Source organism: Lagenorhynchus albirostris, chromosome X (genome assembly GCF_949774975.1).
Source record: "Lagenorhynchus albirostris chromosome X, mLagAlb1.1, whole genome shotgun sequence".
NCBI classification, from domain to species: domain Eukaryota; kingdom Metazoa; phylum Chordata; class Mammalia; order Artiodactyla; family Delphinidae; genus Lagenorhynchus; species Lagenorhynchus albirostris.
In genome coordinates, this window is record NC_083116.1 from 118,900,374 (window position 1) to 118,925,375 (window position 25,002).

The 25,002-nt window shown below is 45.6% G+C and overlaps 1 protein-coding gene across 12 annotated transcripts in view; it reads left to right on the forward strand.

Annotated features, from left to right (window-relative positions):
- Positions 1-25,002, forward strand: part of CTPS2 (CTP synthase 2) — a 108,646-nt gene that overhangs the window by 66,404 nt on the left and 17,240 nt on the right. For 5 of the 12 annotated variants that reach the window (XM_060137544.1, XM_060137548.1, XM_060137543.1 and 2 more), the window contains 3 exons: positions 9,274-9,370; positions 20,594-20,649; positions 22,605-22,701. In XM_060137544.1, coding sequence (XP_059993527.1) covers positions 9,274-9,370; positions 20,594-20,649; positions 22,605-22,701 — 250 coding nt within the window. Of the gene's footprint in view, positions 1-9,273; positions 9,371-11,479; positions 11,567-11,727; positions 11,867-20,593; positions 20,650-22,604; positions 22,702-23,410; positions 23,501-24,493; positions 24,547-25,002 lie in introns of those variants that run through there. The other 7 variants (XM_060137541.1, XM_060137542.1, XR_009538437.1 and 4 more) reach the window with 6 other exon arrangements.

Here is a 25,002-nt window from a genome sequence, read left to right on the forward strand (position 1 = left end):
GACATTGGTATGCATCAGTACTGACTATGTATTAACTCACTTCTTAGAGTAAAGATAGGCATTTTGCTTTTAGCTGTAAGATTTACACAAAAATGTCCTGATTTTGGCAATGTATTTTAATCAAGATTTTAGAGAATTTCTCGGGTTTTTATACTTATGCTCTGTCTTACCTGGGAGGAAGGAGGCTTTTATTGAACAGTCATGAAAATATCTTTTTCCGCCAGCATCTTTTTAAAAAAATTTCAAATCTACAGAAAATTTGCAGGAAGAGTCAATGAATACCAACCCACCTTTTGCCCAGATTCACTAATCGGTAACATTTCCACATTTGCTTTCTCTTTCTATGGATGACCCCCCCAACCCCAACCATTTGAGAATCAGTTACAGACATCCAGACACTAACCCCCTAAATAACTCAGCATCTTATCTTGTAAGGACAAGGACATTCTCTTACACAACCACAATGCCATGATCACAGCCCGTACTCACATCTCCCCAGTTGTTGAAATAGCATCTTAAATTATCTGTTCTCTCAAATTACCGCTTGTGAGCTAAAATCAACATGGTAGTTGTTTTATTTCTTGAGTCTACTGAAGAAATGATTTTAATAACTATATGTGATCTTAATAACAATATAATATATAACTATATGATTTTAACAAGTATATATTGTATGAGATTATATATGTTGTATACAACACATGAAATGTATATATGAACACACGTGTGTGTGAGCATGTGTGTATATAAAATGAACCCTAAGAAAAACATTTGGAACAGTATCGGTTAACAGTCTTTTAGGCTACAAATCTCTAGTTTCAAGGGAAGATCTCTGATTAAAACAGGCCCAGTGCTGCTTGTTGTCAGAACTTAGGCTTGTGGTAAACGCTAACAGAACGGGAAAAACACCCCGTTGGTCCTCTTACGTTTTCACTTGCTCACCTCTGCAAGTCACATCTCTCGCCTCTTATTTTTCTCTTTACCTGTGGACTCAAGCGTGAGGGTAAACCTGCAGTGGGAAACGTGAAATCCACCAATAGATACTCTCATGAAACATTAACTAAAAATATGTGGAGATGGGCGATAAATACAGGGTGTGTTCAAAAGAGTGCATTTTGAAACCAGAGAAGGGGGAAAACATGACAGGCACAAGATGGGTAATGGAAAAATGGAGAGGCAAAGGTTATTTCACCTCACCGTTCAATTGCTTGATCTTTGGACAGACTGCAGTTTTTCCTGGGAAAGCCAAGAGTAACTTATTTTACAAGCTTGGGGTACCACAGGTCTCTGTGGCCGGGTTACTGTGCTCAAAGGCCACAGCAGCAGTGCCTCAAAAAGCACCCCGGGAAGAGGGTAGTGTCAGCAGCCAGGCCCTGCGAAGCAAAATGGGTGTAAAATGCTGTCTGTGGGCTCGTGTTGTCTTTGATGCTGAGGTTTGGGAGAGACCGTGACTATTAAAGAGCAGCTGTCCCTAAAAGGGAGCCCCCCCCGCCCATGAGAGAGTTCACCTTTCGCTTCCAGCCTCTGCCCTGGGTGCCAGAGTTCGCAGAGGCCTCTGTAGCAGAGCGTGGGACTATCGAGGGCTGCTTTTTCCCATGGGCTGTGTGCTGCCCGCCTACCCGACCCGTTAGCTCCAGAAATCCCGCAGTACCCGTGTGAAGTGGATGCCGCTGTTACCTCCAGCCTACAGAGACAGTCAAGGACGCATTCAAGGTCACGTCACTGGGGACTGGCAGAGCTGGGATTCAAGTCCAGAGCCAGCCCGCACCGTCAGCCACCATGCCACCTGCCCCGTCTCAGGAGTAGGGCTTCTGTGAGGAGAGCTGGTCAATGGTAGTGTGAGGCTCAGAGGCAGGACTTAAGTGTCATGATCACACCTGAAGGTATAAGAATGTTCTTTTCCTAGTGGAAGTAATATAGACCTTATTTTACTGGTGGAAAAAACCAAGTTAAAAAAATTAGAGGGGCTTCCCTGGTGGCGCAGTGGTTGAGAGTCCGCCTGCCGATGCAGGGGACACGGGTTCGTGCCCCGGTCCGGGAGGATCCCACATGCCGCGGAGCGGCTGGGCCCGTGAGCCATGGCTGCTGAGCCTGCACGTCCGGAGCCTGTGCTCCGCAACGGGAGAGGCCACAACAGTGAGACGCCCGCGTACCGCAAAAACAAACAAACCAAAAAACTAGAAAATATCTACGTATTTCTAGGACTGCTTAATGCTTTCACCATTGTAGATTCCATCCTCACGCTGCCCTGATGCTGCAGAGAGGTACCGGCCCTGTATCAGGTGAGAGGTGAGCTTGGGCACAGCGTACCTTGGCCTCAGAGCAGGCAACTGCCCCTTTCCCCTTCCGTCTGCGACTTGGTCTCAGAGACCCTCTACTTCTTGTAGGCCCACCGACCAGTCCCTGGGTCTCCTCTGTTAGTTTTTGATTAAAATCCAGGGAGATTTAATGATGGAGCGCTTGATCCAAACCTGCCATTGTGCTGAACTCTGATGGTGCTAGAGAAGAAGATCTAGTCCTTGTGCGTGAGGAGCCCACACTTCAGTTTCTGAGAGGAGATGCATATACGAAATGATGGAGGAGGTTAAACTTGTATACGTTAAAGGACTGTATTAGTTTCCTATTGCTGCTGTAACAAATTACCACCAACTTAGTGACAAATTTAGTTTTTTACAGGTCTGGAGCTCAGAAGCATTTCTTCTGGAGGCTCTAGGGGAGAATCTATTTCTTTGCCTTTTCCAGCTTCTAGAGACTGCCTGCTCATGGCCCTTTCCTCCATCTTTAAAGCCAGCCATGTGGCCTCTTCCAGTCTCTCTCTCTCCTTCTCTCTCTGACCTCTGCTTCGTTGTCACATTTCCATCTCTGATTCTGACCCTCCTGCTGCTTCTTATGAGGACCCTGTGGTTGCGTTGGGCCCACGCTGACAACCCCCAGATAATTTTACCATCTCAAGAGGCTTAATTTAATCAGGCTGACACGGAAGGCAGCATATTCACGGTTTCTGGGGACTAGGACTTGGACATCTTTGGGGGGGCTGTTATTCAGCCTACCGCTTATTGGAAAGGAATGAACACTGTGTAGGTCATTTGTTTGGTAGGGTGAGCATAACACTGGTATTAAGTATGGCACGGTGAGGAGAACTGGAGGGTGCCCCTAAAGCGCAAGCCCACGTGGGATGGTGGGGCGAAGCCATCTCAGGGAAAGTAGTGAAGAGGCGGTATGTATGTAGTGGCGTCGAGGGGAGGGGAGCAGAGGTAGAAACCACGGGTCAGAATATGTGGGGAGAGCATAGACGGTTCCTGAATGAGGTGGAACCTGCGTGCCACATGGAAGGGTTTAGATTTGGTCTGCAACGATGGAGGCTGCTGTAGCTGCCCAGCTACTGAAGATGGTCTGCTGGGAGGTAGGCTCCTCTAGTGTCCCCAAATGAAATGTCCAAAGGCAAGGGACTGGACAGAAGCTGGCCTTACCAGGGTTCTGTCAGGTAGGTCAGAAGGCTTGCACTCTTTCCCACACTGCCATTTAGGAATTTCATCTTTGGAAATTCCTTGGCAGTCTAATGGTTAGGACTCCGCACTTTCACTGCCGAGGCCCAGGCTTAGTTCCCTGATCGGGGAACTAAGATCCTGCAAGCGGGCTCCGTGGCCAAAAAAAAAAGGAGGGGGGAATTTCATCTTTGATAAGAGAACCTAACTTCCCTAGACTTTGTTGTTTAAGGCACCCAGGACTCCTGAAGTCTTGAACCCATTACACTTTTATCATGGGCTGCAGAAACTTTGGTAAAGGTTAATTAGGGCCGTGTTTATCCTTACATGGTACATTTACATCTCCTAAAGCTTTATCAGCACCAATATTCGTTACTTATTGATCCTTTTTTATTTTTCTTCTGCGCTATGGCTCGGTTCCAAGAAACGACAGCTCTGTAGTGGGGATCAGATGACAGCTTGTTTTTAGGCAAACTCAGAATGGGCCGAGGCGACCCTTTTGCAATGGAAGAGGCATTTTCCTCTTAGATGCAAAATCTAGGGTATTTTGAAAATGTTGGGATTAAAGCTAAAGCATATCTGAAGTTCTTTAACCACCCCAGTAATGATAAAAGATATGTTTTAAAGCTGTGATGTTCTCCTATCTCTCAGGCTTTTTGCGGAAGGAATGCCAGGAACGAAGACGTTTCCTTAATTTTGTTGCTCAATCAGGTTGTTTGTAACCCGAGAGGCAGTCATACTGTCATCTTTAGAGCTGGTAGGACAGCCTGAGAACTCTGCAGGCAACTGGTTTGGCCAGGTTTGACCAGAAGTACCCTGTGTTCTCTGCCTTCCCCAGCCGTCCCCCTTCTGGAGTGTTTCTGGTCTCCCAGCTGGAGCCTGGCCTGGACGTTCTTTTTTTTTTAACATCTTTAATGGAGTATAATTGCTTTACAACGGTGTGTTAGTTTCTGCTGTATAACAAACTGGATCGGCTCTACATATACATATATCCCCTTAGCGCCTCCCTCTTGCGTCTCCCTCCCACCCTCCCTATCCCACCCCTCAAGGTGGTCACAAAGCACTGAGCTGATTTCTCTGTGCTATGCAGCTGCTTCCCACTAGCTATGGATTTTACATTTGGGAGTGTATATATGTCCATGCGACTGTCTCACTTGGTCCCAGCTTACCCTTCCCCCTCCCCGTGTCCTCAAGTCCATTCTCTAGTAGGTCTGCGTCTTTATTCCTGTCCCGCCCGTAGGTTCCTCAGAACCGTTTTTTTTTCTTAGATTCCATATATATGTGTTAGCATACGGTATTTGTTTTTCTCTTTCTGACTTACTTCACTCTGTATGACAGACTCTAGGTCCATCCATCTCACTACAAATATCTCAATTTCGTTTCTTTTTATGGCTAAGTAATATTCCATTGTATATATGTGCCACATCTTCTTTATCCATTCATCTGTTGATGGACACTTAGGTTGCTTTCACGTCCTGGCTATTGTAAATAGAGCTGCCATGAACATTTTGGTACATGACTGTTTTTGAATGACGGTTTTCTCAGGGTATATGCCCAGTAGTGGGATTGCTGGGTCGTATGGTAGTTCTATTTTTAGTTTTTTAAGGAACCTCCATACTGTTCTCCACAGTGGCTGTATCAATTTACATTCCCACCTACAGTGCAAGAGGGTTCCCTTTTCTCCACAGGACGGGGTTAAAGGAGCAGCTGCTTCGGGGGCTCTGGCTCACTCAGGCCGGGGGGGAGGGCGGGGCACGATGCGGGGCGAGCCTGCGGCGGCAGAGGCCAGCAGAACGTTGCACCAGCCCGAGGCCGCCATGTGTTCTCCCGGGGAAGTTGTCCCTGGATCACGGGACCCTGGCCGTGGCGGGCTGCACAGGCTTCTGGGAGGGGAGGTGTGGACAGTGACCTGTGCTTGTTCACAGGCTTCTTGGTGGCGGCAGCAGCAGCCTTAGCGTCTCATGCCCGTCTCTTGGTGTCTGCGCTGATAGACGCGGCTTGCACCCGTCTCTTGAGCTCGTTTAGGCGGTGCTCTGAATCGAGGGGATTCAGAGAGGGTCCTTGCGCCCCCAGAAACAATCGTCTCTTGCCTCTTCGGCAGCTCCAGACTTTTCCCCGGACTCCCTCCCGGCCAGCCGTGGCGCACTACCCTCCTTCAGGCTGTGTTCACGCCGCCACCCCAGTCCTCTCCCTGCGCTCCGACTGAAGCCGGAGCCTCAGTTCCCAGCCCCCGCCCGCGCCGGCGGGGGGGCAGACAAACCTCTTGGGCTGGTGAGTGCCGGTCGGCATGGTTCCTCTGTGCGGGAATCTGTCCGCTTTGGCCTCCGCACCCCTGTTGCTGTGCTCTCCTCCGCGGCTCCCAAGCTTCCCCCCGGCCACCCGCCGTTTCTGCCAGTGAAGGGGCTTCCTAGTGTGTGGAAACCTTTTCTCCTTCACAGCTCCCTCCCACTGGTGCAGGTCCCGTCCCTATCCTTTTGTCTCTGTTTATTCTTTTTTCTTTTGCCCTACCCAGGTACGTGGGGGAGTTTCTTGCCTTTTGGGAGGTCTGAGGTCTTCTGCCAGCGTTCAGTAGGTGTTCTGTAGGGGTTGTTCCACGTGTAGATGTATTTCTGATGTATCTGTGGGGAGGAAGGTGATCTCCACATCTTACTCTTCTGCCATGTTGAAGGTCTTCCTGGCCTGGACATCCTTCCACTGAGTGTGTGATGGGCATCCCCGGATGAAGCCGCCTGTCAGTTCTTGCTCTGCTTTTCTCCTTTCACTGCTGTTCAGGGCATCGTTTAGAGTTGGAAAGCTACTTCCATCTGCTCCCCCATCTTTTGTCTACCGTTTTCTTTGCCTCTCCAGTGGTTTCTATGGGAGCGTATTTTAATCGGAGGGTCACCGTGGCAGTTACACCTTGGGATTTCTTTCTGTGCTATCATATCAGCAGAAGGTCTGATATATTGCTTTTGAAAACAGCAGGGATAATGTGAACTAATACCCTAGTGGAAGGCCTATACAATATATTTCACTATTTGGGCCTTCAATTTGTATTTTCATTAAAGTAATTAAGTGTTCAACAATTCCAAAAAAAAAAAAAACCCAACAATTCCAAAAAGCCTATAATGAAAAAATTCAGTAATCCTCACCTCCTGTCTACCACACTCAACTCTTATAGCTGTTTCTCCTGATAGTTCATGTTTCTAAACAATGTTCTCATATTGCTCTTTCAGGAATTTCCAGACTTCCCTCTATGTTGGAGGAGTGTTTAAGACCCTTAGGCAGCCCTGTGCCCACTGCATTTAGCTTTTGGAAATATTTCTTTTGGAAATATTTTCTGGCCTTCTGTTTGTCAGATTCAACCCAAGTAAGCAGTAAGGGAGGATTCCTGTTCTTCGTTGGGTCATTTGACTCCATTTTCAGTGGTTTATACCAGAACATTCCTTGAATTCCAAACATGCCAATAACTGAACAAACTACATTAAAAGACTCTTCCTGAGTGGAGAAACCCAGTGCCGGAAGTAAGGCTGACTTAAAGCATTACAGTACACTTATAAGAAGAAACCAGGGGAGTTTATTGCTGTGGTCTTCCTAAAGGGTTCAGGTTGTCTTCAGCTGAAGCGGAAATTGTAGCTGTGAATCAACCTAGGACTTCTTACGAGTCTGTGGCAGGTAATGTAGTCTTATCTGTCCTTTCCTAGAAAATACCCAAGGGGCTGAAAGCTAAACAGCTCAGTTTTCTGAACTGGAAGCTGATGCCCTCTCCTCACCTCACTCCTGTAATACTTAATCTAGCCGTAATTAGCCGACCCAAGAAGATAGGAAAGACACGCCAAGGCCAAAAGCACTTCAGAACCAAGCGCTCCATCCGCCAAGGGGTGTAGTCAAGTTTTTTCTCCACCCCTTCCTCTCAGTGACTCTTAGAGTGTACCCGGGCCACAGGGTTCAAATGGCTCAGAAAGTTCTTCTGGAGCACTGATAAGATCATACAAGTTCTTGGAAAATTCTAGTTGTCAAGGATTCCTGTAGAGCAACATGTGGCAGTTAGGGTATAGAAAAAACAAGGAGAGGAAGGTTTTATGAGAGGAAACTTGAGCAATTCCATTAGAACAGGTTAACTCACCCAACTGTAGTCTGTTCTAACAGCTTAAAGATGAAATAAAACCATGAGATTGTAGTGAACAGAATTGCGAAAATAGACCATTGGCTAACAAGAACAGACTTTTCATAAAAATCACGTGTCTGCATTTCTGAGAGTTAATCCTAAAGATAAATCTGAAATTATTTGCTCTGAGTTCATTCAGTCATCCCTGCATTCGTTCAGTGCATACCAGATGCCAGTTCCATGTGTGCTAGGGGCTGGGAATGCGATGGTAAAAGCAAAAAGTGCCCCAGCTCTTAGCGATTCACAGTCTAGCGCACAAAGCACTCTACACACAAACGGAGGGGAGCACGGTGACGGGGAGCATGTTGATAGAGGACCCTGACTAGGGTATGGCGCCTGCTAATATCAACTCCTGCGGAAGCTCATATTGGATAGTTGAGCTAAGAGCTTAAGGTTAGGGATGGATTAATTTAGGAAAAGAGGGTAGGGGAGTGGGAGATGTTCAAAGTCTCCATGGTGGGAGGAAGGAAGATGCACTTGAGGAACTGAAGGAAGGCTCAGCGACCAGAGCTCAGGGTAGGAGGGGAAAGTCACCGGAAGTGAGGCTGAAGGGCTAGGTTGGGCCAGTACCAGGCAGTCAAGGATTTCAAGCAGGAGAAACACCACGACCACTCTGCCTGCAGTGCGCAGGGTTGGGGGGACATGTGAATGTGGGGCATGTCTAGTTGGTGAGCTCTGGCCGCAGTCCAGGTGAGGGGCTGTGGTTTGGGTGGTGGTGGGAGCTGTGGATGGATGCAGGAAGTCTAGAGCCGGTAAGTGGATAGGACTTGACACATTGGAGATGAGGGAGAGGGAGAGATCCAGGGTGGCACTTAGGTTTCTACCTATGGAATGTGGTAGAATGGATTATATATATTTTTTTTTTCTTTAATTTTTTTAATAAGAGTAACCCTTCTAGGGGGCTTCCCTGGTGGTCCAGTGGTTAAAGACTCCATGCTTCCACTGCAGGGGACACACGTTCGATTCCTGGTTGGGGAACTAAGATCCTGCATGCCGCATGGCATAGCCAAAAAAAAAAAAAAAGAATCCTTCTAAATGATTTTCTGCAAATAAGTTCAGTTGGCTCTCCGTATCCATGGGTTCGGCATCCGCAGATACCGATAGCTGACTGTATTATGCCACTTTATGTAAGGGATTGGAGCGTCCAAGGATTTTGTTATCCAGAGGGGTCCTGGAACCTGTCCCCCTGGATACTGAGGGACCACTGTACTTCTGGTATCCTTTTCCAAAATGGACAGATTTGCTTGTGGAAAATCTTTAGGGAGTGGAGTGGGCGGTGGGAGAGGGTTGTTATTATAAGGGACGTGAAGACCAAAGCGCAAGGTCCCAGAAGGTGAAGTGTGAACATCGCCTGGAACTGACACTTTGACTAATGACAGGAGGGAGCTTATAAAGATGCTCCTGAGAAGTTTTTTACCTGTGATTTGAATGAAAGATGAGAAGCAGAGATGAAAAGGCAGCATACTGTGAGGAGTGTATAAAAGCATGACCGTGTTTGAATAGGAAGGTTGGAAGGAACGATCGGATTTTCTTGTTTAAGGAACATCCTTACCCAGTGCGCATCCCCTAAAAGTAAAGCTTGAAATGTGGGAAATTATGTATTTACAAGATGGCAAAACCGGACTTGTTTTATTTTCTAAGGTGATTGATATGCCGGAACACAACCCTGGCAATTTGGGAGGAACGATGAGGCTGGGAATAAGAAGAACTGTTTTCAAAACTGAAAATTCAATATTAAGTAAGTTTCTCAGATCATTTGTTTTATAACATGGCAGGCATCATTCACATGGCCGTGCCTGGCCACAGCCCGCCTGGAGCTCTCCCGTCCCGTCCCTGTCGCCCCTTCCCTGCCTCTGCACTCGCTGGTCCTCCTGCTTCCCCATTCCTCTCCCTGAAAGGGTTGGTAGAACACACATGGATGCCCCTTCTCATTTGCCCTCCGCCACACCCTGGCCAGTGGGCTGCTTTGTGCTTTCCCGATGCTCCTGGGGTTGACCCTGTACCAGGACAGCCCTGATTCCAGCTCAGTTCTTTCCAATCCACTGTTTTCTCCACTGCATCGAAACCAGCTCCCTGTTTAACTGTTTCATGTCTGACTGCTTTGAGCCGCTAATTTTTGAACTTCTTGAGAAGGGGGCCAGTTATGTCTCAGAAGTCTATTTCTCTGTTCCCCGAGTAGCTCCAGCATGGGGTAAGGAAAATACGACATGCTTCACTGTCTGATACTTGCTGATCTTCTAGTCCCGACAAGGTTATTCTAATTTCCGTGGAACTTTTTTCCATAGCTTAACATATGATATGAGAATAACTTAATGTAACCCCAAAACCCTTAATTCAATTTGATAAATGTATCTCAGTGCCTGCTCTGCGCCATATGCACTGTGCTCGATTCTGGAGATAGTACAGCAGTGGCCGGGACAGATGCCTGCGCTGCTCACCTTCCCCCCTCCACCCCCCACCCCGCCCGTCCCGGATGCACAGGAGGGAACCCAGGTATCTCGGGCGTCCAGCATCATTCCTGTGAAGTTATAAGAATACCTTAGAAAAATGCCTTCTTCACTCAAAGAAGAATAAGACTAGAAATATGAGGTTCTCCTTTAAGGCTGATAAACAGCTTCTAAGGAATATAAAGCTTCCTAGCAAGAAGGAAATTTAAAAAGGAAAAGTTTTAAAGTGCACATATTTCCCTACTCTCTCTGGGTGAGAAGCCAGTGTTCTTTAAGTGACTTTTTTCTTTAAGAATATAAGATTTTTTTCTCTTTGTGGGTATTAGCAGCAATTCTTTGGCTTTCAGATGTTTCTAAATACTTTGAAACTTTGTTCAAATAGTGGTCTAAGAGGCAAAAATGGTTAGTGAGAAATTTCATCTTTTAAAATTGTTATCTACTGTAAAAGATTCAGCTATAATCGTACTAAGCTTTTTAAAAAGAGCATTGTGTTCAATATATTTAAAATTTTTACCTGTCTTGATGGAAATAAGACTGATTTAGGATTTGTTTTTCTTTACAGTAGACCTGAAAGTAGCATCGATGATTTTTATGAACCTTAAACATAACACCAAAGTTTGTTGCTTAATTAACGTCTTTTGCCTGCCTTGAAAAAAAATTTTAAACAGCTCTATTAAGATGTCATTTACATACCATACAATTCATCTGTTAAAAGTGTACAACTCACAGAGTTATGCAACCATCACCACAGTCAAATTTTGAACATTTTTATCACCTCAAAAAGAAACCCTGTTCCCTTTAGCTATCACCACCACCCCCTCCAGCCCTGAGCCCATTACCTTAATCTATAGTTTTGCCTTTTCTGGATATTTCATATAGATAGAATGGTATGATCTCTGGCATTTGTGTTTGGCTTCTTTCATTTAGCATAATGTTTAAACGTATGTGTACATTATAGCATGTGTCAGTACTCCATTCCTTGTTTTTCTAAACTTTTTCTTTTTAAGTTTTCATGGTCTTTTCTAAACTTTATCTATCAACCTTAGTTGTTTTTTTTTTTTTTTTGCCACACCACGTGGCATGCAGGATCTTAGTTTCCCGACCGGGGATTGAACCCCGGGCCCCCTGCAGTGGAAGTGTGGAGTCTTAACCACGGGTCCACCAGGGAAGTCCCTATCATCCTTAGTTTTTATATAGTCTGTTATAGTAGCAAACTTTTTCATGTATTTAGTCTTCATGTCTATTATTTGGACATATATTTAATTGAGTTAAGGAACCATAATATACTGATTCATTTCCATTTGCTAAGCATTTCAGGTTGTTTCTGTCATTTTGTTAGAAAAATGCTGATGTGAACATTTTGACCCAGTGTTCTTTTGTTCTTTTGATTGTTTCTTTAGGATAGATTTCCAGGAGTCAGACTATTATGTCAAAGGGTATGAACACTTTTACAACTGATAATTCTGCTGGATTGTTTGAAAGAAAAGGTGAACCAGTTCATAATGATGTTAACTGTAGTGTCGTGTCCTTGCTTTCTCTAGTCTTTTTGCTAATATTTTTATTATTTTTCTTCTTTTTCTATTAACAAGAACAAAAAGGGCCTTGTATTATTGTACTTTAATTTGCATTTGTTTTCATTTCTACAAAGTGGAAATTTCCCCTTTCCAGATGTTGGTTTACTTGTTTGTATACCACCCATGTCTGAAGTCTCCACCAGCACTTAATATGGGAAGAGAGAGGTATACCAGCCCAGAGTCTCTTACCTAGATGGTCTAAAGCAAGGGTTGGTAAGCTTTTTCTGTAAGGGGCCAGATAGTAAATATTTTCAGTTTTGGAGCCATATGGTCTCTGATGCAACTACTCAACTCTGTGTTGTAGCGTGAAAGCAGCAATAGGCAAATATGCAAGTGAACGAGCATGGTTGTGTTCCAATGAACCTTTATTTATGGACACTGAAATGTGAATTTCATGTAATTTTCATGCATCATGAAACATTCTTTTTCTTTTGTTTTTTTTTAACCATCTGAAAATGTGAAAACCATTCTTAGTTCCAGAGCTGAACAAAGACAGGGGAATCCTGTTCTGCCTTGGGGTTGCCACGGCTTACAGAAACCCCGTCTAAACAAAAGAAGCACAGGCTGAAGCAAGAGGCCAAGGCTGCAAGGCTGCTACCCTCCTGGGGAGCGTTCAAGGACATCTCCCCACTTGTCCACTTGCCTGCCTAAATACCCTATTTAGTGACAGAGTAAGGCCAAGACGGCTTTCAGAAGCCGTTTGGTCCAGCCTTTGTACTGTTCACCTGAGCCCACAGGTGGAACCCTGTGGGGCCCACAGGGTCCCAGGAGGGCCCACAGGTGGAACAGCTCGCCATGGGTGGGTGCGGGGGACAGGCCTCGGCTGCTCTTCTCACATTGTTTCTAGTCTTCTACTGGAACACGTGGCCCTGGCTCCACAGCCCACCGTTACGATCACTCTCCAAAACGGGACTCTTTAAACACACATTTCAGGATTGTGAAACTTGTCAAACACCTCAGATGTGTATATTTTACTGCATGTAAATTACACCTCAGTTTACAAACCACACACATTTTATCTGGGAATGTAGATGGTAGGACTTGTCTACTTATAGTGATACCATTACTTGGTTGATTAACTCATTAGATGACTTTTGAAAAGCAGGGGGATATGGTACAAAGCAGTTAAGTCTTTTTTTTTTTTTAAACATCTTTATTGGAGTATAATTGCTTTACAATGGTGTGTTAGTTTCTGCTGTATAACAAAGTGAATCAGCTGTACATATACATATATCCCCATATCTCCTCCCTCTTGCGTCTCCCTCCCTCCCACCCTCCTTATCCCACCCCTCTAGGTGGTCACAAAGCACGGAGCTGATCTCCCTGTGCTATGCCGCTGCTTCCCACTAGCTATCTATTTTACATTAGCAGTTAAGTCTTAAATGGGGTGCTTTGAAGAGTGAGAGATCTAGATTGAGGTGTGGCTAGAGATGGAGGGGGTCAGGCTCAGGTGAGAGGGGAGCCAGGGAGAGCACCGAGGAACTTTGGTATGAGAGAGTTTTAAGACTTCAGAAACTTTATTGTTTTGCTTGTGGCTCTCAACTGAGTGTGAGAGCTGGGAACATACTGAAGTACAAAGCAATACAGGCAAGGTTCAGAGCTCATTCAGGGGACAGCTGACAGCCTTTTGAATAGTGTGTCCAAAATATTATAGGTCCCTGGCTTAATTTTTTTGGTCAGGTCCCAAGTATGTTGCTAAGACATCCAGGAAAAGAAGCCTGTTTTGTCTGTGCCAAGTGTGGTCTTTGAACCGAACTGCCACCAGCGGCAGGAACACATTATTGGGACCATTCAGGTAGCGTGTTTGAATACTGCGCAGTCTGGTGTGGGTGTGCGCTGGTAGGAACGCTAGAGTAAACCCAGTTTAAAGCAGTCCCAAACGGTGTATGCAATCCGCGTGACTCTGCCCTCCAAACCAGCACCCTTGCACTCGGGGAAGCAGAGGAGGGAGAGGGCCAGCCCCTGAGCACGGTGGGGCTGGGCCGTGGGGTCGTTAAAGGTGAGTGGATGCTGTTTTGCCCTCCAGGGGTGTCCGGTCCAGTGGCGGATGCAGCATGATGTATTGGAAGGAATTAGGAGCCCCCTGCTGTGCAGTGTGCACGGCTGGAGACCAGGTCCTGGTGATTTCCCATCAGAGTTCTGACGTGACCCTCATCCGCAGGGCAGGCGACATGGGGACAGTGAGTTGATGCTGGCAGACGTCCGCTGGCAGAGGAGGCTGGGAAGAGCTCCTCAGGGTGACGCCAGCTGCTAGTGAGTGTGGCAGAGTCTAGGCTGCAGGAGGCCAGCGAAGCTGTCTGGACGCAGCAGGTGAAAATTGAATAGTTTAGGAAAAGACTTAGTTCCTTTTGGGGACCTTGTCTGCATTTCCTCATAATAAGGAGAAGGACTTGACTGAAAGCTTGGTTCTGCTTTACTGTAAGAGAAAGAGGTTTTTGTTTTGAGAGGACAGAGGCAAGAGGCCAATTAGGAAGGTATTGAGTGAGTCCCCGTATTAAGGATCTGGGTAAAATTCAAGGCATTGGAAATGCAGAGTGGTTTAATCTCACATTTGAAAGAACTGAAAGACAGGCGGACAAGGGGAAGAAATTTTCAGGCTAGAAAAACTGCTTGTGCTTTCTTATCTCTTATCCAAGCGTTGATAGACAGAAACAGCTTCTAGTTCCTTGTGTGATTAGATTGTTAGGAAGTTTGAGGAAAAAACCAGCCGCACAAAAAACCTTGGCTGGGTTAATGAGGTGATTTATAAAACAGTTTGAAAGAGATCACTAGGGAGTTAGGGACCCAGAAGGTCTGTGCCACGGTAACATGTTGCGCTGAGACAGGAGTTTGAAAGGAGCGTGATGGGCCTCGGGAGAGGAGTGGGCCAGCCTCCCCGTGGACAGCCCACACTGGGGGTCCCTCTCTCCCCGGCTGCTTCTTGCCTTTTGCTGGGGCTTTCCCAGCAAAGTGTATTCGTGGATATGGGGGCTCACAGGTCTGGGACATAGCTCCTTTAATTGTAAGGGGTTAAAGCATTTATATCCCCCTTACTGGACCAGCTCTGTCCTGAGCACTTCACCTGTGGGAACTTGGGAGGTGGTTACAACCCAGCCCCTGGAGTCACACCGCCCCATCCCCAGCTCTCAGTCGCTGGCTGTGTAGCTGCTCACCCTCAGTTATGCATCTAGAAAATGGACATCAGAAGAGCTGCTACCTTGTGGGGGCCTTGTGAGGGCTAAATCAGCTATGCACGTGGGTCCTTAGAACGGCACCTGGCACAGGAAAGCACTATTCCAGTGCGACGCTGCGATCGTGACTGGGGAGGGTTTATCGTATTGACCTGTGATTCTCTCAGAGCTCGGGATAAACTTCAGTTAGTGGCCTGTGTTAAGAATGGGCTCTCACGGGGCCAGTGGCTGGGGAGGAGAGGTGAGCCGAAGGGTGGGGGGCAGGCAGCCCCTTTGTCTTGCAGGTTCTCTCAAGCCCCTCCCTTCTGGTTTCCTGGCTCCCCAACCTGCTAATATGGTCTAGCAGAAGAACGCAGAAAATCTAAGAAAAGAGTTTAAAAAAATGCGATGAGAATACTAAAAGGGGGGGTGGGGGTGGGAATAAAAGGAGATACAAGCAATGGAAAAACATGTGACCCTGCAGTGCAGAGTTAAAGGGAAGGACTAGCATTTTTAAACTAGAAAATTAACATTTTCATAATAGAAAATTGAGATAAAAGCAGAACATGAAAAATAAAATTAGGGTAAGGGGAGGAGTTTAGATACTTAAAAGAAATGAGATGTTTTCTAAAAATTAAAGGAATGATCTGCTAAAATCCAAAAGTAAAAGATGGAGAAGGAGAAAGATACCGGACCGTGCACTTTCTAAGTATCGGTCACTAGGACACGATGGGCATCTTTTCAGTTATGCCTGTCAACACCCCTGGGACCCAGCCGCATTTTGCACGCAAGAACGGTGTCGTAGCATGGCAAAGTCACTTGTTAGACAGTCACTGAGCTGATTTCAGAGCCCGAACTCCTGACCACCTCACTCTGCCAAATGGCTGGACCTTAATCAGAGGGGACAGAAACCCCCAAACAGCTCCCAGAGCTGAGCCTCCTCGCACTGAGAGCCCCAAGACAGGCTTCCGCAGGTTTCAGGAGGAGTGTCTTGTGGAGGAGAACAGGGAGTGAAGAGCCCACCCCTGGCTTCTGAAAGCCAGTGGAAATCAGGTGCTTGACTTGAGGAAGGACCCTGTATCAACCTTGGACTGAGCAGCTGGGCCAGTAGGCCCCGGTTGGGAATGTGAACGAGTTACACAGCCAAGTGTGAGAAATGCCATGGCTTGAGCTCAACAATCAATGGCAGTTAACAGTGGGCCTCAGAGTTAGAGAGGCCATAGGGAATGGTGGGGCCTGGGGCAAATTGACAAGCACTTGACCCATCAAAGGAGTAACTGCTGTAGCTGATAGTTGCATGAAGGACTGTGGATTGATTCACTGTTGCCAGTCTTCTAAATTTTTAAGAGAATCTGGAAATCTAGAGTTTTATGAGAAATCTTCTGATTCTTAAATGTTGGCAACATATTTAAAAATTAATAACTGTGTGTCTGCCGACACTGTGCAAGCCAAATACACCAAAAATCTGCACTCTGGGCAGCCTCTTGGGATCTCTAGACAAACACCAGCAAATCCTTGCACATACAAAGAGAGCTCTAGCTCCTATAATACCTAATTAGTACAGGGCAAGGTTCTGGGCAGTCTTAAAAGTGAGTCAAATTAAGACACGGGTGCAGCAGTTAAAAGATATTTGTGCAAAAGCACAGCAGGTATTCTGAGAGAGAGGTAATGAAGCCCATCAAGTAGTGATTTTAGCTTTATTGCACACTACGGGTGATTTCTTCTGGCCCCCTGGAAATGGGAAATGTGGAGGCCCGGTGAAAGGTGAGGATCGGGAGGTGTAAAATGGGAGCGTAAGGCTGACGGCTTCCCGGGGAGTGAAGGTGGGAGAGGAAGGGAGGGTGTAAGCGTGGGCGGCCGTCCCCAGTGGAGGCCGCAGGTCAGGGAGGCGGGGCAAGGGGAGTCCAGAGAGGAGCAGAGGTCACAGATGGGGGATGGGGGCGTTACTCCAGTCCTCACTGAGGACAGATCTGCTGGGTTGTTCAGTAAAATGACAGGAATGAAAGCTGGGTTGCAAAGGGTGGGGATGGGGTGTTAGATAAAGGGGGAGTCAGAGGAAGAGGGAGTGGTGGCGGCAAGAATGGGGCTGTTTACCTTTTACTTTTTAAAATTTTAGTTGTAAAACACACATAACATAAAATTTGTGATCTTAACCATTTCTATGTGTACAATTCAGAAGTGTTAAGTATATTCACATTGTTGTGCAGCTGATCTCCCGAACTTTTTCATCTTGCAAAACTAAGACATTTTACCCATTAAACGACAACTCCTGATTCCTCTTCCCCCAGCCCCTGGAAACCACCATTCTGCTTTCTCTCACCAAGAATTTGATGACTCTTGGGTGCCTCATATACGTGGAGTCATGTAGCATTTGCTTTTTGTGGCTGACATTTCATTTAGCATAAAGTCCTTAAGGTTCATCCATATGGTAGCATGTGTCAGGGTTTCCTTCCTTTTTAAGGCTGCATAATATTCCATTGCATGTATATACCATTTTTGTTTATCCATTCACCTGTCCACGGACATTTGGGTTGTTTCCACCTTCTAGCTTGTATAGCTTTTTGTGGGGGAAATTTTTGCTCTGAAAAGGAAAGAGAAAGGTTCAGGTTCAGACGCTAGGATTATTAACAGGAGGGTGGGGATTGGTAAGACCGTTAGTGGGTTAAATATATACTATATATGAGACAGAATCTACCCAGTAGCGAATTAGAGAAGGAGAAGGTGTAATTCGGTAGGGTTTTTGTTTCCGACGATGCTGTTATATGCATTGTTGGTGTCTTGCTGCCTACACTGAGAGTATTTTGTAGGTCCTAAGACCTTATCAGGTGTCTTTCTCTAAAGCTTTGCTGCTACGTGCTTCTTAAGTGAACATTAAGCTTATGTGCAGTTAATCTCTGTTGCATTTTATTTTGTCTCCAAAAAGACTAGGACAGGAAGGAAGACCATGTCACTTTGTCATCATTAAGGATGTCCCCTGTGCCTAGGCTTACCACATGGCACGTGTGCTCAATAAATCCGTCCAGAGAAGCGCTCCTAACGACATGGCATATCTACCCCTTAGTCTTTTCAGTCCACAGCTGGATACAGTCTGCGTCCAGCTGCATCCAGCATCTCGCTTGTCATTGATTGTCCCCCCAACAGCACGTTCAGTGATACTGTGGCTCAGTGGTTACTGACGAGGAATGCACAGGGAGTCACTTGGTGCTTTGTAAAAACCCACGTGCCTGGGCACTCTCCTGAGAGCGTCGAAATCAGAATTCCTGGGGCCAGGGCGACCCTACAGTGAGAATTCTTAGTTTTTGATTTTAAGGTGTTTTCATCTGGTAACACTCTGAGCTGATTCTCAACATATAGTTTTAATGGAAATTTAATTTTTTTTCTTTTTTCATGGATATGGCAATGGATTAATTTCATAAATTCATTCTTGATAGATTTGTCAGTGATTAAGAAAGATTTTGAATGCACAAAACAACATTTCCAAAGTTCTGAAAACATGTTTCATCGTGTACCACGTACGCCCCCTGCCCCATATATATGCTTCATTCATTAAACAAATATGTATTGAGTACCTGCTTATATGCTAGACACTGGTCTCAAGAACTGAGGGGATGGGTCCCTATCTTGTCTATTATCTTGTACAACTTATGTTCTAGCTTCCATTCTTTCTGTTTGGATTTCATAGTCTAGAGATAACAATACCAGTCACATGGCTTACTTACTGTTTTAAGTGTTTCACATGTTTTGATTTATTCAGTCCTCACAACAACGCTATGAAGTAGAGACTGTCATCACCCCCATTTTACAGATGAGGAAGCTGAGGCAGAGAGGTGCAGTAATTTGCCCAAGTCACACATCCATTACATGGTGTAGTGGAATTTAAAGCCAGGCATTCTGGCTCCAGAGTCACTATACCTCCCCTCTTCCTGTCACTTCTGGGATTTCAGGGTCAAAAGTTCGTGCAATATCCTGCTAGTCCCGATGACTCAGATATAATTCCTCAATATAATTCCTTATATCCTAATTTGGAGGTTTTTGCCATTTTTGTCACCATCTCTATTAGTATTGGCAGGCTCTGTTATTGGATTTGCTTAGTCATCTGTCCTAATGAAGGAAGGAGAGAAGACATTTTGGACTCTAGGAGGAAAAGATCAATGACAAAGTTAGAGGTCAGAGGAGAATCAGAATCCTCTCAAAGTTAGGTCCAGATGTTTCAACTGCTTTTTCTTGTAACTTCAGGGTATAAGTGTTTCCATTTTTTCCAACTGGGCATTATTGTGCTATCATCTTCCGTTTTTTCTTTCATTTTTATGAACCGATAGTTTGAGTACAAAGGGCTCTGTCTTGAATGACCCCCTGGCAGTGGCATGTTGGAGTTCTCTCAAAGGAGCTCCCTGCCCCCACTATGCCCATTTTTCTTCCAAGGCACATACCTAAATACTCGCTGTCATTAACATCGCCACCAGGGAACTCAGTTTGTATGCACAGGATTGCAAGTAGAAGTTCAGTCATGATAATTGATCACACTTAGTCATGGAGAATACAGCCAGTTTGAGTTTTCTGTATCCAAGTCAGAAGCTCAAGCGAGATGTGAGACATTCGGTCTCTTGGTTGAAACATCCTGTTCCGCGGCCTGATGACACCTTGGAGAGTCTGGCAATCCCCTGCCTGTGGACTCGAGCCCTGCTCCTGATTCTGCTGGGGTTCGGCGATGTGTTCCAGCGCTGTCGGCAGGTCTTCCCGTCCCCTGGCTGTGAGCCTGGGGTCTGCGTGCTGAGAGCCGGTGCGGAGGGAATAGTCGTCGGCCCCTGTGCCTGCTCCAGTGCTGTGACCCACTTGGCCATCCTGCTTCTCTACGTGCTCCATGGGCCCTGTGTTCTTGAGAGGTGTCTGGTGACAGACCCCGCTCCTCTCCACCTCACACTGGGGTCACTGGGCGTCCCACTGGCCCCCGTGTCCATCGCCAGACAGGCTGTGCCCGAGATGCTGCCCTGGGCTGCGGCCCCCGCTGCGACACGGGCCTGTCTAAGCAGCTGCGCGTGTGATTCTCTGCCACACACCCCTGGTTGAGAACTGTGGGTGGAGATGTGCTCTCATTCCTGCCAGCAGCCCTCCGTTCCTGAGGTGATGCTGGCTTCCGATTGTCCCCTGCTAATAACGCAGCAGGTCACATCTTAGTGGTTACATCTCTGTCCTCGTTTTTGTTTTCTGGAGTAAATTCTTAGAGGTCAAATTTTAGTCAAAGGATAGTCATATTTTTAAGGTGGGGTGTAAACCAGTGTGGCCAGTACCACACGTGCGAAAGAAGAGGCGGCTGGTGTAGTGCAGAATGCGTTGGGCCGGGAGTGAGGAGGCCTGGGCTCCAGACAGGACGGCATGGCCAGCGGGGCGGGGCTTTGGGCAAGTCCTTTGGTTTCGTTTCCCTTCCCTTGGTTTCATTTTCTTCTTTTGTAACATGAGCCCCGTTGTGAATCTGCACAGTGGTGATGGTGCCGATGTCACTGGGGCTCTCCGTTCTGCAGGCAGGCGTCTGAAAGGAGGGCCTCTGCTGCAGTCCATGGTGGGCTTCCCTCTGTGCACTGCTGACGGCTTACTTGAGAATTGCTTCAGGGTTTCAAAGAAGCTATGGCTGTCCTATAGGAAAGGAAAATCGAGATTACTATCTAGAGTCTGGTTCATTTTTAGGCCTCTGATAGACGGATAGAGATCAAAGAGATTTCCCCCACACAGATGCCGTGGATGTGGTTCCAAAGCTGATTACTACAATATTCATTTCACTTTCATATCTTTGCAGGGAAACTTTATGGTGACGTTCCTTTTATAGAAGAAAGACACAGACATCGGTATGAGGTATGGCTGTTACACTGAATTACTGTGGAATATAGAAGCTTAGTGTGAGGAACCCCAGTGATCACAAGCGGGCGTCTGGAGAAGCTGTCCGGCCTGGTGTCCATAGGGCTCAGGGGAGAAGTGTCAGATTTCCCGGAGGAGGCGGGTAGGGGTGGGGAGACTCTGGTCTTGGCTTTCCAAAGGCAAAATCTTTAAGTATCTGCACACGGGACATTTCAGGGCTCTCTGTTACCCTAACTGCTGTCTCTTAGACCGAGATAAAGTTGTTATCCTTATCCTGAACCTCCTGCCCTTTATTTTGGCAGAGTTGGGAAAAGGGTACTTGCATCTTCTGAACCAAATGCCTCTCGGGATAGGGATGTGGCTCTGGGTATCACATGATGGACTCTTGGTTTGGGAGCCTCTTGGAAGCTACATTGAGCATGAAGCTTAGTGTCGCATGATGAAGAGGAGTTATTGTTGAGATTGCTGCATGAGAAGCCTACGTTCCCTAAAATGCAAATTGTCTGTTCAGGGATTACTTGGTGTACCAATTACATTGCTTTTGACTGTGAAGAGTCAAAATTGCTGCTCATTATTCACTGATACCAGCCTAAGCAATAAGGAAATTTGTTATCTCAGGTAACAGGTAGTCCAGAGGCTTGGCGGGCTCCAGGCATGGTACAATCAGGGCTCTTGGCTTTGTCTAGGAGTCCCTTGGCCCTACCCTTTTCTGTGTGTCTGCCTTGTCCTTAGGCTGGTCTCCCTCATAGTTGTAAGATGGCTGCCAGTGGCAAGTGAGGCAACATGCATCTCTCCTAAACCTGATTGGGTCAATTTAGATTACCTGCCCACTTGTGAACCAGTAACAGTTCAACTGCTATATATATACATATATATATAATCTCACATCTTCTTTATCCATCAGTGGACACTTACGTTGTTTCCATATCATGGCTATTGTAAATAATGCTGCAGTGAACATCTTTTTGAATTAGCGTTTTCACGTTCTTTGGATAGGTACCCAGAAGTGGAATAGCTAGGTCATATGGTAGTTCTACTCTTAATCTTTTGAGGAGTCTCCATGCTGTTTTCCTTAGTGGCTGTACCAATTTACAGTCCCACCAGCATTGTAGGACTTTTCTCTACATCCTTTCCCACATTTGTTATTCCTTGTATTTTTGATGATAGCCTTTCTCACAGATATGAGGTGATAGCTCATTGTGGTTTTGATTTACATTTTCTTGATAATTAGTGATGTTGAATATCTTTAAATGTACCTTTTGGCCATCTGTATGTCTTCTTTGGAAAAAGGTCCATTCAGATCCTCTACCCATTTTTTAATTTTTTTTTTTTTTTGGTGTTGAGGTGTATGAGTTCCTTATATATTTTGGATATTAACCCCTTATCAGATACGTGATTTGCAAATAACTTCTCCTATTCAGTAGCTTGCCTTGTCTTGTTTGTTTGTTTGTTTTGGTCATGCTGCGTGGCTTGCGGGACTTCAGTTCCCCAAGCAGAGATTGAACCCATGCCCCTGCAGTGGAAGTGTGGAGTCCTAAGCACTGGACCGCCAGGGAATTCCCCGCCTTTTTGTTTTGATGATGGTTTCCTTCGCTGTGTAGAAAGTTTTTAGTTTGATGTAGTCTCACAGTCCTACTTTTTGAAACTCATCTTTGGGGAGGAAGGTGATCTCCGCGTCTTACTCTTCCGCCATCTTCCCTGCTTTTTTTTGAAACTCATCTTTGGACAGTAGAAGGTGGGCCTCCCAAATGTAAGGGCTGTGATCCAACTATTTCTCAGGTTCATCATGAATTTAAAAATAGGCTTTGAGATTTGAATATAAATAGAAATTAACTCCTAGTTAGAGCATCACCGAAATGGAAAATCCACCCAGTTGGTGGAGGACATTTTCATAAGCTGATACGTCTGTATTGCTCTGCTGTCCAAAGACACTTCATTTCTTGTTTTTCCAGGTGAATCCTAGCCTGATCAACCAACTTGAGCATAATGACTTAAGTTTTGTAGGTCAGGATGTCGACGGGGAGCGGATGGAGATCGTTGAACTGGCAAGTAAGTGGGCTCTTCATTTTTGAAAACTTTTGTGGTGATTGTGGTGAGCTAATGTCTCTTTGTCGACTGTAAGCATACAAAGATATAACTTGAGACCCATTTTATTTGCTCTCCTTGTCCTCTCTCCTTTGAAATAAATATGCAGCTAAATAGAAATAATATGCACTAAGTATAAAGTGCATGAAAAACTAGATTGCTTATAATACTAATCATTTTGGGGCCTATTAGAGTGAACCTGCCATAAAATGATGTCGTGTTCGGAGCCTACCAGATCTACCAGTAGTGTGCTTCCTGGCGTCCTTGCTCCCTTCCTGGGGTGTCTCTTGTTGCAGCTTCTGGGTTAGACGCTCTGGGAAAGGCAGGCAGCCCACTGTTGAGTAGCATTCTGCTTTCTCCCTCCTCTGAGGAAGAATGGCCCAGTGCCCCCTCACTACTGGTGACTGGCTGTGCAGCACATGTGACAATAATTTGTTAGATAAACCATCCTCGTTATTGAATGCTTAGTGTGTTCAGGATACTCTAAAAATGGTAGCATCGTTTTCTAGAACCTACCTTTTCCAATCTGTGTACTTTAGGCTCCAGATAACCCGAACTACTTACTCTTCTTCTAACTTTCCTACTGTTTGTTCCATTTTAGTCCACGTCACTGTTCTTCTACTTCAAATTCCTTTTCTCTGTCCCTTTCCTTTTCTGTCTCTCAACTGTTCAGGTACTTCAGAAGTCCCGAGCAGGGAGGAGTACTGAAGTTGGGAAAGGCTTCTTTGACCACTGTAGCATGTTACCTGGACCCAGAAAGAAGGCAAGCAGTGGACATTGAGTGTGCACTCACTAGATGCTTCTCACCAGACCCCTTGCTAGGGACTCTACGTGCCTTATGTAACTTACAAGGCAGGTGATGTTATCCCTACTTTATGGAGAGGGAGACCCGAGTGCAGAGAGGTTAAGCAACCTGCCAGGGCCATCCAGCCAGCCCCTGGCGCGACTGGAGCTAAACCAGGTCGGAGCCTCCTTCTGCCACCACCTCTGTGGGATTTTATTGTTCTTCTTGTTTTCATTGGACATTCCACTTAAGATTATCAATCCATGCCTGAAGTTTTAAATTAGAATATGAGGATGTATTTTCTGTAGTCCTTCTGATGGAAATGCCCATCATTTACAATTGTTATAGAGTGGATCACTGTTTGGTGTTGAAGTCTCTTAAGGCTGGCATGTGAGAGGGCAGAGAAATTTCTTATGCAAATGACTATTTGTTTACTTTGTTCAAGTACTTATTCTCTTTAATTCTCCTGTCTCTCATTATTACCAGCAAGCACTTAGAAGCTTCTTCATCGCAAGGATTTAGTTTCCCACCGACACTTTCAAATTTCATGTGGGTTGGAAAGGAAATGAGACCTGCTGTAAAACCTTGCAGTTTTTAAAAAGCTGACTGCAAGGGAATTCATTTTATTAAGGAAAATTTCCCAGAAGATTTTGATCTTAGCTACCCTTATCACATCCATGAATCACTACGTTCCTGAAGGAGTTCTAAAAGGAACAACAAAGCTTGAGATTAGTATAATGTCAGAATGTGTTTCAAAGCAATTAAGAGCATTATTTAAAAGACACTTTGACTGATAGAGCATCATCAAAATAAAAAGTTTTAGTCTCTTTCCTCATATTGGATTTTTTGGGTAAAGTGATTCAGAGCAACGATCCATTCGTTCAAATATTCTTTCCCTGGCTATGACACGATCCGTTGCTTAGTTTCTGTCTCTAGTGGTACAAAACCACAATTATTGTCGGCTTCTTTCAGAGACATCCCTAGATGCTGTGCTGCAAGATTCATCACATCTTTAATTTAAAGAGGTACTGTTTTCCTTTCTAAGGGCAGCTGGTTTCTCTTCTTTTCTTGAGGGGACACTTTCCCGGGAGAAGGTGGCATTCCTCTCACCAAGCTTTCATACCTGAATGTTATTCTAATTCAAGGAGGCTTCTTCTTGGATATGACGTAGAGGATTTCTACACTGGGTTTTTCTGGATTCAGAGCTGTCCAGTAGAATCTGCTGCAATAATGGAGGGTTCTGCCCTGTTCAGTATGGTAGCCACTCGCTGTGTGTGGCTGTTTAGCACTTGAAATGTGCTCAGTTAATTTGAATGAGTTTATTAAATGGTCACCTGTGGCCAGGGGCTACCATTTTGTGTAGCAAAGCTTTATTATTTTTTTTCAGGTTTCCAACTTTTATTTAGTTAAGTAAGGAGTAAAAATTAAAACGAACATGAAAAACTACTCTCCGATCCTGCCACTGTTTTATAAAGAAGACT